The sequence below is a fragment of the Nothobranchius furzeri genome, chromosome 2 (genome assembly GCF_043380555.1).
Source record: "Nothobranchius furzeri strain GRZ-AD chromosome 2, NfurGRZ-RIMD1, whole genome shotgun sequence".
Taxonomy (NCBI): Eukaryota; Metazoa; Chordata; class Actinopteri; order Cyprinodontiformes; family Nothobranchiidae; genus Nothobranchius; species Nothobranchius furzeri.
Genome location: NC_091742.1, coordinates 79,837,649 through 79,853,965, shown reverse-complemented (window position 1 = coordinate 79,853,965; position 16,317 = coordinate 79,837,649). Strand labels below are relative to the sequence as shown.

General features: G+C 40.6%; 1 protein-coding gene across 3 annotated transcripts in view; it reads right to left on the bottom strand.

Moving 5' to 3' along the window:
* Window positions 1-301: 301 nt before the first annotated feature.
* LOC129165501 (zinc finger protein 883-like) overlaps window positions 302-16,317 on the bottom strand; it is a 42,567-nt gene continuing 26,551 nt past the window's right edge. For all 3 annotated transcript variants that reach the window (XM_070548036.1, XM_070548035.1, XM_070548034.1), the window contains one exon: window positions 302-2,091. In XM_070548036.1, coding sequence (XP_070404137.1) covers window positions 728-2,091 — 1,364 coding nt within the window. In that variant the 3' untranslated portion in view covers window positions 302-727. The remainder of the gene's footprint in view (window positions 2,092-16,317) is intronic.

Genomic DNA, 16,317 nt, shown 5'->3' with positions numbered 1-16,317 from the left:
TACATTTTTAATCACAAATTTTAGAATTTTTTCAAAATCTTTTTTATATTTGAAATTTTTTGTTCTTGTGAAGCGCCTCTGATTTTTATCTTGAGAGGAGCTATATAAAAATTGTTTCCTTTTCTTTCTAATTAATATAGGCCATTTTAGTGGATGTTATTGTTCCTTTATGCCCAGATCATATCTGTAGAACTCATAACTTTACAGGAAATTTTTGGCCAAGCTGTGTGATCAGTATCAGTAATGAACACTCTTTGAATTCGTGATTGGAAGCAAAAAACTTGATAGGAGCATCCCTAGATATGGCTTTTCACATGTATGTACATTTTATTTATATAGCACTCATCACAGACAGAAAATCACATGGTGTTTCACATAGATCAAAACAAATCATTAAGCCATAAAATCATAGTGATCTTAAAACAGAAATAAAATCTAAGTCACATATTTATAAAATACCATTAAACAAAGCTAAGATGATTACAAATTTGAGTTAAAAATAAGAAAATACAATATTTAGAAATGGCAGCTTTAAGTGAAAGTCTTCTGCTGTTTTTTTAAAAGTGTCCAGACTGTCAAGACTACGTAAGGCTAAAAGGAGGACCACTCCAATATCAGGGTGCAACAGTCTGGAAGGAGCCATCACCTGGACTTCTATAATTGGTCTTTGGAACTTCTAGAAGGTTCTAGTTTGTGGACCTGAGGGCTCGGGTTTGAGTATGAGGCTTTAGCAATTCAGTGATATAATGTGAGTTCTCATGTGTTTAGCCGAGTGACTACTGTCACTAAAACATTTACCACAAGTTTTACATTTAAATGGCTTCTCACCTGTGTGAGTTCTCATGTGTGTAGTCAAGGAACCACTGCAACTAAAACATTTACCACAAGTTTTACATGGATATGGCTTCTCATCTGTGTGAGTTCTCATGTGTGTAGTCAAGGAACTACTGCGACTAAAACATTTACCACAAGTTTTACATGAATATGGCTTCTCACCTGTGTGAGTTCTCATGTGTGTAGTCAAGGAACTACTGCGACTAAAACATTTACCACAAGTTTTACATGAATATGGCTTCTCACCTGTGTGAATTCTCATGTGTTTAGTCAAGGAACCACTGGCACTAAAACATTTACCACAAGTTTTACATGAATATGGCTTCTCACCTGTGTGAGTTCTCATGTGTTTAGTCAAGGAACCACTGTCAGTAAAACATTTACCACAAGTTTTACATGAATATGGCTTCTCACCTGTGTGAATTCTCATGTGTTTAGTCAAGGGACCACCCTCACTAAAACATTTACCACAAGTTTTACATGAATATGGCTTCTCACCTGTGTGAATTCTCATGTGTGCAGTCAAGGAACCACTGACACTAAAACATTTACCACAAGATTTACATGGATATGGCTTCTCACCTGTGTGAGTTCTCATGTGTGTAGTCAAGGTACTACTGACACTAAAACATTTACCACAAGTTTTACAATGAAATGGCTTCTCACCTTTGTGAGTTCTCTTGTGATAAATCAAAGCAGCACTCTGTGAGAAACATTTACTACAACTTTTACATTGAAATGGCTTCTCACCTGTGTGAGTCCTCATGTGTGTAGCCAAGTTACCACCGTGTCTAAAACATTTACCACAAGTTTTACATGAATATAGCTTCTTACCTGTGTGAGTTCTCATGTGCCTTTTTTGTTTTTTATCATCTACACTGTCTCTGTGATTTTTGGATTGGCATATTTTATTACGTGTCAGTTTTTCATTGCTGTTTGATTCTGAGTTTTCTTTCCTGCATCCACCCTGATCTTGGTTCTCAGCTTCTGTAGTACTCTGACACAAGGGTTGCTTCTTGTTTGGTTCTGGTTCATGACAGTCTGTTTCTTCAGAAGGAGAAGTCTCCATGAAGGTAACAACTTCCTGCTTCAGAAGAAACTGCCCTTCATGCTGATGGATAAGGAGTTCTTGTTGTTCCTCTTTCATCAGTGGAGGTTCTGGTTCCTTCTGGTCCAAACTGGAGGTCCATTTCTGTTTAGAGAGCTGCTGGCCAGTCAGAGCCATCTTGTTTTCCCAGACATGATGCTGTGGAAGTTCTGGACAGGATAAAAGACAAAACAAAATGTAGATTAATGTGAATTAAAAAAAATCTCGTGTTTGGACAAAGCTTTTCATTCAACGTGTTTTCTTTATTTTCATGACCATTTACATTGTGCGATTCTAACTGAAGGCATTAAAATTATGAATGAATACATGTGGAGTTATGTACTTAACCAAAACGGTGACATAACTGAAAATATTTTTTATCATCTATTTTCTTCAAAATAGTCACCCTTTGCTCTGATTACTGCTTTGCACACTCTTGGCATTCTAGGTTCGCTGGAGTTTTTGACAATTAAAATTGCACCCACATTTTCCAAGTTAACACATCTCTTTTAATAATACTTTCTGAATCCTACTTCAGCCCTCTCCCCCCTCCCCCTGCGCAGCAGCCGCAAACTGATGAGCCTGCAGCCTCTCGGAGTTCCTGCTGCTACATGAAAATAATTATTTCATTTTCTGTTCCTCACTTCTGATTACCTTCAGTGGTGTCTGTTTGTTGCAACCAGCAGGTACAAAAACTAACTTGTTTTTATTTGACTATTTTACTTTCCTGTCTGTTTATTATCTTCCTGCATCTCCTCTCAATCCTAAAGAAAAACTAATACCTGGGTTCATTTATATTCACCTTATGAGTTACCTTTGAACTGCAGTTCTAAGATCTACTGACCAGAAAACAGCGGAGTGACGCTGCTCGCCTGCCGACTACAACAGGACCGTTTTTGCTGCGGATTCGTGCCGGAGCGGAGCGGAGATAGTGGAATTTTGGGGGTGTGTTACCGGAGAACAAAACAAGTGATGTGCCTCGCTCCGCAGCAGCGAAACGCATCAGGCACAAATAACAGACAGAAAACATTAAAGGAAATTAGCCGACATGAACGATCGCGTGTTTAATTTGTTTTTGAGGTGGTGACACCTGATGTGGCGGTGCTCAGGACGCAGATGTCTGGAGCGCATCAACGATCAGAGCTTTGCATGCGAAAACTGGTTAAGATTAAGATGGGGGTGAGGGGAAGGTAAAATTGCAAGAGGGAAAAGGTCACAGTCTGGTTAAATGTCCGTTTTACCGCCGGTGTCGACGCTCTGGCACAGCGCGTTGCCTCCGACTCCCGACGCAGGGGCTCATCACCTGCTGTCTTTTCCGAGGACTGCATCTTGTCAGTCATTATCACGTGACAGCGACTAGTCGAAGACAGGCATAAAAAGTCACTACAGAGCCGTGAAGTCGACTAGTCGACTAGTTCATACAACCCCTAATATATACACATATATACATATATATATATATACATACTAGGGCTGCAACAAACGATTATTTGGATAATCGATGAATCGGATGGGGTCTCTACACGATTAATCGATTAATCGGATTACATGGGGAAATTTTTAAAAACTGCTAGGGAAACGTTATTTCTCTCCTTCCTTTACTTTATTTAACACAACATTATTAGAAAACAGTTCAATAGCAGAAAAACAACATGCCATCACCTAAATTGTCTTATAAGGTGTATAGACAGAGACCCTAAGCTACATCTATCTGTGACCTAAAATGCTTGGTCCAAGTTAAACAGCTTAAGGGCAATTCTCATCGGTTTTGTTTGATCTCATCTGTAGACATTTATTATAATTGGGGATGTCAAACAACTAATTTTTAAATGTAATTAAACATAGGCTGTGAATTAATCAAAATTGATCACTATTTCCAAAAATGACTGAAAAAATACCAAATAAAACAAAAGTAAATGAATGCCACCCTCCTTGTGATGATGCCCTGGGCAACTGCCATAAAGTCACATCAAGAAATGCTACTGATCATTCCAATGATCCCAAATAGACTCACATTAGGCCACATGAAAGCAACTGAACCCAAAAATATATTAACCAGTATATAACTGCACTCTCACACAACACGCCTGCAGCAACAGTTAGGACTCCTCCCTCCCTTTTAAAAGCGTTTTTGCTTCCGAGGACATTGTGGTTGTAAAACCACATGCTAGTAGTCTGGCCCCGGTGTGATCAACCAGTTTCTGCGGGAATGTGACGGCGGAACCAGGGCCAGATTAACACGTTGTACCCTGGGCAACAATATTCAAGGGCCCCATCATCACGACCCGAGGATCACCATAATGTGGTCACATACAGAATATTTTACTATAATATGCAGTAAATATACTCAATACTTGAATGCCTGACAACACGTTACCCGCCCAGAGTAACCTTTGACCCAACTCGTGTGGACTGACCAATGAGGAGAGGGTCTTAACTTGAGGCCCTCTCTTCATTGGTCAGTCTGCTTGAGACTGACTCTCAACTGACGTTCAGTCATAGGCAGCGAAGCGTCTCTGTGCAGCGCAAAATCCCGGGTGGACAGTTTGTTTAAAGAGCAAGTAACGTCTAAATTAACTTTTTTTTGCTGATGAACTGTATAAATGAGTGTCTATTAGTGTTTTAAATGTGTGCATTCTTTATTTTAGCATTTTGGTGCATTTTCTGTAAAAATAAAAAATTCTGTCTAAAAACCACAGTAATGCGCCACCTTCAGCTGAAAACATAGAATTTGAGTCATTTTGAATAAATTTTAGCCAATGGCTAAAGAGTAAAGTACTACGTAAACCAGTAGAGTACTACGTAGCAGCTCCGTGCCAAAGTTATAAAAGCAACGAGCGTCTCGGCCACGCCCTGTGGCGAGTGGGAGTTGGATTTGCAAGCGAGTGTAGGAGGTCAGCGGTAGTTCAGCATTAGCATATAGCATTAGCATATCCTAGTCTTAGCATATCTTTTAGTGTTATAAATACTTATTTAGTGTTAGATTTGGCTGTTGGATATTGTAGTTGAGTTAGTGTTTGGCTGTTAGTGTAATTGGGAAAGTATTTCGGGTTTAGTGCTCCATATCGTCTTAGTATTGGTGAGTAGGTGTAGTGTAGTATGCTTGCGGTGACTCTGTGGGCATTTTACCCGCGATTCTGCACGTCTCCGTTTGAAGAGGGAGGCTGTGCCCACCGTGGCTCTTCCGCGATTTAGATGCAGCCCACCGACTCTGCTCCCCCACCACGGCGGGCTCCAGTCTGAGGTGAGTACGCTAAATAAACGTTTTAACATCTTCTAAAGACAATTCCCTACCTAAATGCAAAGTCTGAGAGACGTGGTTCACTTCCTTTAGCTAGTCAGTCGGCAATTCTGCAACAGTTTCTCTAACTGACGCAGCACTTAGACAGCATTACAGCGTGAAATCCAGCTTGTGAACAGGTTCTGTGAGGAATTCTGTTCAGGAGGTCTCCTTTCAGGCTCTCCACATCATATGTGACTGACTTTTACGTTATAATGATCACACACTAGGAATGTTATAAAGCGCCTATATGGGACAGTTTCTTTTGTATATTATCTGACTTTATAAACTCCCAACAACAATGTGCTTATATATTTTTTTCAGGCTAAATCTACCCAAGACACTGGCTGTCAGACTGATTTAGCTGCAAGAATGCACTTGTCCAGGCTGACGTGAAACCTTCCCTGTAGCAAAGGTGAATTATTTTTAATAATCTTCTATGTAAACATTTTATTATTACCTTCTAGTTTTAATTTGTTTTACAGACTATTGTTACATGTGATTTTATGCTCTTTTAAACATTTATAAATGTGCTGCTTCTTTGTTTTTACATAGCCAGCCAGAATGGAGTTCACAGCCGCAGCGTGTCTGGTGACCCACAGGGACCATGATGGAAATTCATCTTCCAGAAAGTCCCAGAGCAGCGGCCACACCCCCTGAAAAGACCAAGGTGTGAGGTGTCTGCTGTTGATTCCAGCTTCCACCTCAGTGACAGTGCAAGCTCAGTGAACTGTTCAAGGTAAAAAAAAATTTAAACATTTCAGAATTTTTAAGATATTAACAATTAAATAAGTATGTGATTACATCATGACGGAGGCTACTGATTCTGCCACCGTGACACTTGGTGGTGACGTGTGAGCTGATTCACCTGGAAAACAACTTTTACATTAAATATTTTGTTTTTGCTATCAAAAGTAAATTAACTAATAACCTGCATTATTGCAGGACACTCAGCAAAATATGGACTCTACACCATGAGGCAGGTACATGTTATTAACTCTATAAGAGCACATAAGGTGAGCAACACCACATATTGTACACTGTCCTGAATTTGTTTTCTTTCTGCATCTCATTAGCCTGGCTGATCACCTGATAACTCCTGTCATCTGGTCGTGACAGCATGAGGATGTCCTCACACACCTGTAACCTATCAGCTCATCTGGCAGAATAGAGAGAGAAGAGACAACACCACATCTCCTGTTCCTGGAAAGCCTTCAGCCATCCTTTGATGACTGAGAACCTCCATCAGCTCTGTCTCCTGTCTGCCTACAATTATTATAATAAATATTGTGTTTGACAAGTTTTTTTGTGCTGCCAAATATCTCATAGATTCCAGTTTTGATATTTTAATGGATATTTATAAATTACATTAATTGAATTATCACAATGCATGTTTAACTAGCTCTGTTGTGATGAATTAAACTAGCACCTCACTGTTAAAAGCTCGTTTTAATTTCAAGCATGTTTAAGTATTTATGGACATGAACAAAAACAGGAAATATATAAATTGAGATTTATTTAATTAATATAACAAATAAGGGGGAAAGAGTCATTGAAAGGCACATTCTTCTGGAAGCTCCTGATCCTGACGACACCAGCAGAGACCACCTGCAGACACCAGAGGCCAGCTGCAGACACCAGAGGACCTAGAACCAAGAGAGCAGCTGTTATCAGTAAATAAATAAATCAGGGCAGTTTTAGTGAGCTGAACACATTACAGAATAATTTTCTCATGGGGTATTTTCATAACTTTATGCAGCAGACTGTAACTTGAGCCCAGAGCTACCGGAGAGCTGCTATCCAGCATGTTTCAGTGGATTTTCCTGCTTTAACAGGTTAGATTAACTGTTAAGCAGCTCAGCTATTTGTTGCTGATTAAAACCAGGTGTGCTGAAGCAGATAAACCTCTAAAACATGCTGACTAGCTCTAGGGCCGTGGAGACAAACCCTGCAGCTAATCCAATGCTATGGCTAACGGCTACTTACGTTCAGAGGTGGTTCTGTTGGGTCGGTTCTGGTAGTTACAGGCAACTCACAAGCTCACAACAATAAGACTCAGGTCCGCTTGTCTCCTCCAAATAGACTTGGTCCCTTTCTTCTCGAGTGTCTGGGTAAGGAGGGGGAGAAACATCCTCCACTTCTAATAACTACTCAGAGTGAAGGGAGCTAGCATCGTCTAGTTAGCCGTCGTCTTCGTCACTGCCGCGGCTCCGCCCTCTCGGTCCTCCAGGCAACGCCTACTAATGTTGCATTTTTTAAAATTGATATGTGGGTGGAGAAGGACTCCATGGCTCAATTGACCCGCTCTTTAATGTAGGGTGACCATATTTCCATTTCCAAACAAGAGGACAGGGGATCTGTGCCTATGACGTCACACTATGGCAACTCCACACAAACCATGTTGGGACCCATTTTTTGTAAGAACTAAATTAATATCAGATTCTGCCAATAAAAGGGCTCTAAAACAATTCATATCTAAATATTTTGCAAATTTAATGCAAAATCTCATTTTTCTGCTTTAGTGCTGCAACAAGGTTTTATTAATAATAAATTATTATACCTTTTGTTTTACTACAGCATTGGTAAGCTTCCTGTGCACAGATTATTAAGGATGCTTGTTTCAGCTGTGAGATTAGACGATAGGATCAATGAAAAAATAAGTTGTCCCACACTCCATGGAAACTTTCAGAGAATCCACAAATAGTGGCTTTCAAATAGTTTTGGTACTTTTTGCAAGTTTAGAAAAGAAGCAGATGAGACAGCATGCCTGATTGTTTAGTTTTTCATCTGATAATATTAGAACATGTCAGTAATGTCTGAGGGGCTTTTATAAACACTGTATAACTAACACTACTGGAGAGAGTATGAATTACACAGAGGCTTCTGGGGAGCCCAGTTATGAGGGGGGGGGGGGGGGCATTTTGCCTTGGCCCCCAAAATGTCTTGAAACGGCCCTGGGTGTGTGACTGAGTTTTGAAGGTGATCTGAATTGTATCAGATGTATAAATATGACATGTGTATAACTTATTGTTTTTTACTGGTAAAAACGTGTAGTGGAGATAAATCTACCTACATTTTACTTTTCAACACTTTGTTTTGTTTTCTTGTTTTTATTTAACTATTTTCCTGTCCTGTCTCTCATCTTCCTGCATCTCCTCTTAATTCTCCGGAAAATCTGTTGGCTGGATTCTTACTTTTTCACCTCAGCAGTTACTTTTGAGCAGATCAAAGGGATCTCCTGACCGCAAAGCGCAGAGCACGTTTTCGATGCTGCGTGAGGTGAAATCACCGCAGCACAGGTGATGAGCTCCGCAGTAGCAGAGCGCTTCAGGCACAAATAAGACAGAAAATAGAGAAAATGTGCAGACATGAACGATCGTGTGCTAATTATAGTTTTTTGGTTGCGCCACTTTGAGAATGGACCGTGCGCTGGAAGCAGCTGTCTGGATCGCTGCGCAACAATGCGCTGTGCCGCTCTCTGCTCAAAAGAGTCCAAAAATGATATAATATAGGTAGAAAACTTTTTTCCGGCTCCCCTGGATGTGTAGGATATACAGCTCCCCCATAATTCGATCCCTGCTCCTGGATGAAAAGCTGGACATTTTCATCAATACAAGAACCCGCAGTCCGGACGCGCCGGACAGAGAATGAAAAGTGGACATGTCTGGGGAAAACGGAACGTACGGTCACCATAGTCCTCATAAAGCGGGAAATTTTAGATACAGAATTTTCCTCGTGCCCTGGGCCCTTTAGTTCGTGGGCCCTGGGCAATTGCCCAGTTGCCCATATGGTTAATCCGGCCTTGGGCGGAACCGGTTCGCAGCAGCGCGAGTCCCCCCCGGCTCATCTAATAAGCGTTGCGCTCACAACTTTAGACTCTTTTTTTTACGAGCTTAGGGCATGTATAGCTTGTGTAATAATCCGGGACTTGGATGAATCACTTTTGAAAAGTTTTTAACTTACACGGACACAGAGTCCTCTCCTTCCTCGCTGATGATTCTGACATGCTTGCGTTTAAGATGCTGTATCATCACCGTAGTACTCCCGTGCCATGCTAAGTCTGACCTAAACGTTGCAGGTAACGAATGTCTTTGCCTGATTTAACTGAAAATGCTCCCAAACTTAAAAAGTTTTTACTTTTTTGACTCTCGCTGCTTCTGCCATGTTCCTCTTCCAAACACCTGCCGGCTCTCCTTCGCACTGATCTGCTGGCTCTCCCTCGCGCTGATCTGACTTGCTCTGGTCTGCGCGCAACGGCGGGCGGGAAGGGGGGGGCGCTTTTGGAAGAGTTGTGCGACACAACGAATCGATGACGCAATTCGCTGCCAACGCTTTTAGCGATCGATTTTCATCGAATTTATCGATTCGTTGTTGCAGCCCTAATACATACATATATACAGTATATATACATACATACATATATATATATATATATATATATATATATATATATATACATACATATATATATATATATATATATATATATATATATATATATATATATATATATATTAGCGTCACGAAATGTCCTGTTTTTGGCGTCTGCTTGAGCGGAGACGTGATGTCTCCGTCAGGAGGCCTAATCTACATGAGCAATTGGCCCAAGGCCTTTCATGTCCTCTGCTCATCTAAACTGCTTCACCTCCTTACAGCTCAAGACTAGACGGAGAACTCTTTTGATAAATACATAATCAAACAACGATAGTTATTGCAAATTATAATGTGAATCAGATGTTCAATCATTTTGTGAAATGACAATGTATTACTTGATATAATAATCCTGTGATCAGTAGTTGTTACGTGCCGTGTCCCTTTTCGGTCACAAGATGGCCTCAGTGGCCTTTGTCTCGCCCGTCTCCCGGTGCCCAGCTGTTCCAAATCATTGATGATCACTTGGCAGCAGTTAAAAGCTGCTCCCAGCCACCAGTTGGAGGAGAAGGTCAAGGAAAGTGTAGACTGGGAACAGTTTATACTATTCTCTTCTCCTCGGTTTGCTTTTGGTACAACTCGGTTCACTCGCTAGTCTTCGGTTTGCTCTCAATAGGATTTCGGATTTAGATTTAAGATTAGACCATTTGGCGTATAGACTTCGGACCGGCTTTAGACCCTGACCTCGGATCTCCCTTTTTGAATATATATATTTATTATTCTCGGTTTTCTTCCCACCCCCTTCTGGGGTGGCGTTTTCAGTTTCTCCCTTTTTAAATATAGCTCCTTTTGTTTTGTATATAGCATTGTTTTTTGAATTCTTTGCAAATATTCCATTCATTTTGTAATAAATCCCTTGTTTTTTAGCGACACAGCACTCTGTTATTATTTATCCCGCACACTAATTTTATTACTCCCCTCCTCATCTCTCTTAGAGAGCCGGGGATGTAATAGTAGTACTTAATTATAATTTTGGACAGCTGCACTAGACAGGTTGACACAGAGTTTTGTTAAGTCATATTGCACATTTCCTTTTGTCTGATACAATCAGAACCTCCGTTTCTGATGTAAGGCGTGGTTTTCTGTGGTTAGGGATGGGTACCGCATTCGGTACTTTTTAAGGTAACGACCGAATTCCACAGTACCGATCGAGCACCGATTCACTTCATTTGAAACGGTGCCTCGTTTCGGTACCCGTCCTTCACAATGAGAACTTGCCTAGACAGCTGCGCATGCGCAAGAGCGTTATGTCGTCGGTCGCTGCGAGCGAGTTGTAAACAGAGCAGCATGGTAGAAAGAACGAACGCTAAAGCTTGGGTCCACTTCACTAAATGTGATGGGTAACTAGGTGATTATTAAACCAGCGACAACGATCTAAGTGAGACATCCTCATCTTAATCTGCTCCAGTAGGTAAATAAAATGTAAGATAACGTTAGCTTGATTTGTTAGCTTCTGTTTCACTAATGGTGCATTCGCTTTCTCCTCGGAACTCCGAAATTCCGACTAGAAGAACATGAACGCGCACTAAAGTTTGGCTTCACTTTACTAAATGCGACGGGTGATTGGGTGAAGATGAAACCAGTGACAATGATTTAAGTGTGAGGCATCATCGTTTAAATCTGCTCCAGCAGTTAAATAAACTGTTTAAGATAACATAGCTTGATATGTTAGCTTCCTATGCCACCATTGTTATCATCTAATGGTGCGTTCGTGTTCTCCTCGGAAATTCTAGCTTCCCAGTAGGAAAAATCAATTGAAAAAGGACAGTAAAAGGAATGAAGATACACAGTAAATTTAGTTCACAGTAAAGGTGTTTGCTTCTGTTTAATTATCAGCTTATAAAACTACAAGGGCGATGTTAAAATACAAGCAGTTGTATGTTATTTATCGTGATATTTATCAAATATGGTTATAAATTGAGAAAAATTTATATATAATTATAAAAGACAATTAAAATATTAAACACTCAAAAGTATCGACAATTGGTACCGTTAAGTACCGGTATCAATTCGTAGGTACCGGGAATTAGTACCGGATCGATTCAAATGTCAAAGGTACCCATCCCTATCTGTGGTGTCTGTATAAGCCCTCTTTTGCATGTCAAATTCTGATTCGCCAGTAAACCAAAATATGACAATTATAAAAACTATTCCCACGTCACCTTTACTTCAGTTCAAAGCGTTCTAGAGAAGTTTCGGACAGGCCATCCGGAACCTTTACAACCATAAGAACCTTGACAAGCTGGATAAAATCTGTTGCACGTTACACCTGACTGCAGCGGTTCCTTCAGAATAAAAGTTGAACCTCACGACCCCTTCAAGGTCTCGCTGATGCCAATAATAACCTGTCGTGACCTGGAAGCATTCCAAGACTAGTCTGGTCGGCACTGCTGCTGTCTCTACCGGCTTCGGTACCAAGGAAGGTCCAAGGACCTCGACATTCTGGATCTGAACGGAGGCTTCCCCTGTGGGTACGTAGACCGACAGATGGCGTTTAATGTGTTTTATAAATCACCAACCGTAGTTTAGAGCGAAACATTCGCTCCCACTCAGAACTAATTGCTTCTCCGGATACGAGAGCTCTGAAAACAACATTCCACACATACACCATTCATCTCACGTCTCATTCAACTCAATTCAATTCAATTCAAAAATACTTTATTAATCCCGGAGGGAAATTGATTAACTCCACCTAGTTTCATCAGTACACAGAGTGTTTACAGTTAGGCTTGTTTAAATTGTGTAGAAATAAATTTCTTAACTATTATAAACCTGACTCTCTCTTTTCTCTGAGTTAATAGAAAGTGTCTAGTAATCACTGCAATAAAAAGTTCTGATCTTCTGGTTAAAATATTCAAAGATCTATCAGATTGATATTTCATATTTCTATGGAATCTCACATTGTATGGTTCATAAGTAAGATGTAAACTACCCATTGTTACTTTATATATATATATATATATATATATATATATAGGGGTGGGCCGTTATCGGCGTTAACGCGCTGCGGCAAAGCCAGACTCTTATCGTGCGATAAAAAAATGATGCCGTTAATCTATTCTCAAAGTTGGGTTGGGACCTGGGTCTATACTATGTAAGCTATGATGACTTTCACATTGCGCGGATGGATACCTGGTTGGCGCGGATGTATACTCGGCGCGGATCATCGTACGTATGGACAGACGCCAGGCTCGCAGAGTTTAATGTTCCCCATGCAGCCGAACGGTCGCACCTTCGCCACCAGCAGCGCTTCTCCCTTCTCATCGCGCAGGACAAGTAAATAATTTATGTACTTTCACGAGAGTTTAATCCATAAATCAGACTTTCGTTCTTTTTATTTTGTTTTGTTTACCTCCGACATTTCCAGCCGGGCTTTCCCCGGGCCACACTTCACCGTCCGCGGCCGAAGCAGCGCTCGGATGTGAGAAAACCGAGACAAGACTTTCTCAGACAGGTGCGGTTTCCAACTAAGTTTAGCTCTTTAAGCAACTGTTTAATGTGATAAAGTGATAAATTGTTTCTACAGGTCGTTGTTCATGTGGCTTCGACTCAAATTCACCTGTAATAATAAACATTTTACTCATAAATTTTTATATTTGTTTAGAAAAGTTCAGCTAGGATAACTCCCCTTGCCGTTTTCAGAGACAACAACAGCAACAGTTGGCTTCTGCTCATACAGGTGAGCTGTGGCATCATTTCCAGCTCTCGCTCCTATTCACCAGAGGTGATCCTACATGCAAACTAAAGGGGGCATTGGAAGGGCACCCCAGAAATTTAACCCCCTCCCCAGACCAGATAGTTTGTGTGTGTATGTATGTATGTCTCTATGTATGTATGTATGTGTGTGTATATATATCTATATACTTTTTTCTTTAGCAGGCCATATTGTGCAGAACAGAAGATCTAGTTTGTCACCAGACAGTGGGTGTGTCCGAATCCAGAGGAAGGATGCTTGTAAGAGCGCATTTTGAGGTCGATGACGTCAAAGCGCAGCGACGAGTACTGTCCGAATTCGAAGAATCCTCATTCTCGCGTCCTCGCTCCACCCACATTTCGAGGATGGGTCTGATGGATCCTCACAGGAGCAAGGGTATCCCAGCATGCTTTGCGCGCCGGCCGCTGGACTCGACACTCGCAACAACGGCGGATGGAGCGGGACAGCAGTACAGCTTAAAATGTAAGTTAGTTAAAAAAAATAGCGGTCAAAAAAATAAAATACGTGTTTGGGTACTTTTGGTTTGTTTTTTATATAAGATCTGATACCGCTAATTGTTTTTTTTTTCATGTAATTTAAGGCTAAAACATGCCCCACCGAAAACCAGCTTGAATGTTTAATAGGAAAAAACCCACCGTAAACTAGCTTGATCCCAGCAGGCTTTTTAAAAGAAAATAGCGGTAGAAAACTAAGCTGAAAGCGGTTCTGTTTATAGACATTTTTCGTTTGTATAAGTACATTTTAAGCAGAAATCAGCGAGAACGAGCTTGTATGGTGGTCCCGTCATAATTCCCGTGTGTGTGTGTTTATTTAGCGAATAAAGCTTCTCATCATTTGTTTTAAGTTTAACACCCCACCGTAAACTTGCTTGAAAGTCTAATAGGAAAAAACTCACCGTAAAAGACCTTGCATCTTATGTAATCATGTAACGAACGCCAAAAATAACGAAAACTAAGTTTAATGTTTATTTAAGTTAATTTGTAAGAAACCACATTACTGATTTAATGTTTTTTAATTTCATTTTAGGTGGAATAAACCACAGAACACAATTTTCATCTCCCATGTTGATAAATTAAAATATTGTTTATTGCATGTTTTATCAACTATGATTTATAATCTGACTTTGTTCTTCTATTCCTCTCTATTCTCATCCAGAACCAGTATCTTTAAGGAGCATCTGTAATTTCATTATGCCCACAGTGTTCTCTGCTGTTAAATGACAATAAAGCCTTGTAATTCTAATTCCCTTTGTCTGTAGGACTGCAAGTATCCAGGGTCAGGAGAGGGAGTCAGCGGAAAGCCCACTGCTGAAACCTGGCCCTGGTTTGTCCCCATGGACGAGGTGTTGGGACAGAGGCCTTCCACTATGCCTCCTGTCCTTATTGCTTCCATTCCCGAGGACACTCCAGGGCCAAGTGCAGCAGTGGGTGAGACAGAGGACAGGGAGAGTGGTGGAAGGAAGCTGGACTCCTCATCAGGGAAAAAAGGAGAAGGGCTGATGAGCTCCTTGACCTGATCAGGGAGGACATGAGACAACAGAGGGAAGCGGAGGAGAGGAGAGAAAGAAGGATGGACAGATTTTTAGCATTGATGGAAAGGATGGCAGAGAAATGGGGTTTTTTTCTTTTAGTTTCTTCTGGTTCAGGTTCTATACAAGTATATGTGTTTGAATGTTTTTGTTATTTGTTTAAATGTAATAAAATTTCTATTAATTGATAACTCTTTTTTGATCATTAACAGTTTTATTATTCAGTTTTTAACAAGTAACAACATAGTAAATAAATTGTAAGGGAACACTGTAAGGAATAAAAGTAAAGATAAAAGTAAAATGTATACAGTAAACTTGGAAAGCAGGGAGTCTTTGGTGGTGTTGCTAAATCTTCTAAACATGGATCGAGGTGGATGGAGTGCTGGAACCGAGATCCGTGGCTGAACGTTTCTGATTGGCAAGTGGAACATCAGAGTGGTCTGCAGAGGGTGCTTCTGGATGCCTCATCTCACTGACCACTGCATCGTCCATCAAAAGGGTTTGCTGGGCTGGCTCAATCGACGGCTGTCACATCACTAACATTCAGATATATGCAAAAAAGGAGATCATGAGTATAATACTTGTAATTCTAGCAGATAACAGGACTAAATGATTTTTAAACTTTAAATACAAAGGCCGGTGACGTTTATTGAGCCGTCGCAGCTCCTCAAAAACCACAAATAAAATGAAATATTGCTGTGGATCCATTTTCAACGTCGCTACTAGCTTGTTAGCTTGTTAGCCTGTTTGCCGCCATCACGGTAGCTAGGCAACTTGATCTGGGGGTGGGAATAAAAACGAGGCTAGTACTGTCCGAATTCAGAGCTGCTGACTTCCGGTTTTAGCGGTCTTGCAAGGACCCGGCCTTGCTAGACCGGCGAGGACCCGTACTCACAAGCATCCTTCCTCTGGATTCGGACACGGCCAGTGTGAACAAGCTGGTCTGCTTAAGTGACTGGTGGAAGAAGGAAAAATAGAGCTTGGACTGATTGACCAGATGCTACTGACTGTTAATAGTTAATCATGACATATTCTGTAGACCTACAGTGCAGAATTTGTTGAACTGAATAAACAGCTATTAAACACAATTACTTATTGATCATTATTTGTTTTCATCATCAGTTATAGTAGTAAAACTGCTTTATCAGTCTGTGATGCATTATTGAAACAAGAAATACGCCTCCATTCTCAAAGACTTGCTTTTATTCATTATCTAGGTAGCACACACATATGCCTTTGGCAGAATTTGAATGAGCCATTTTAATCTAGATTAATCTAGATTAATTCCAAGATTACAGTGAGATTAATCTAGATTAAAAAAATTAATCTATGCCCACCACTAATATATATATACACACACACACAAGCGCTGTTTATTCTTAGCTGTCGGCAGTGCTATGCATCAGAACCGCCGAAGTCAGGTTGCTGCTTCAAGTCTGCTC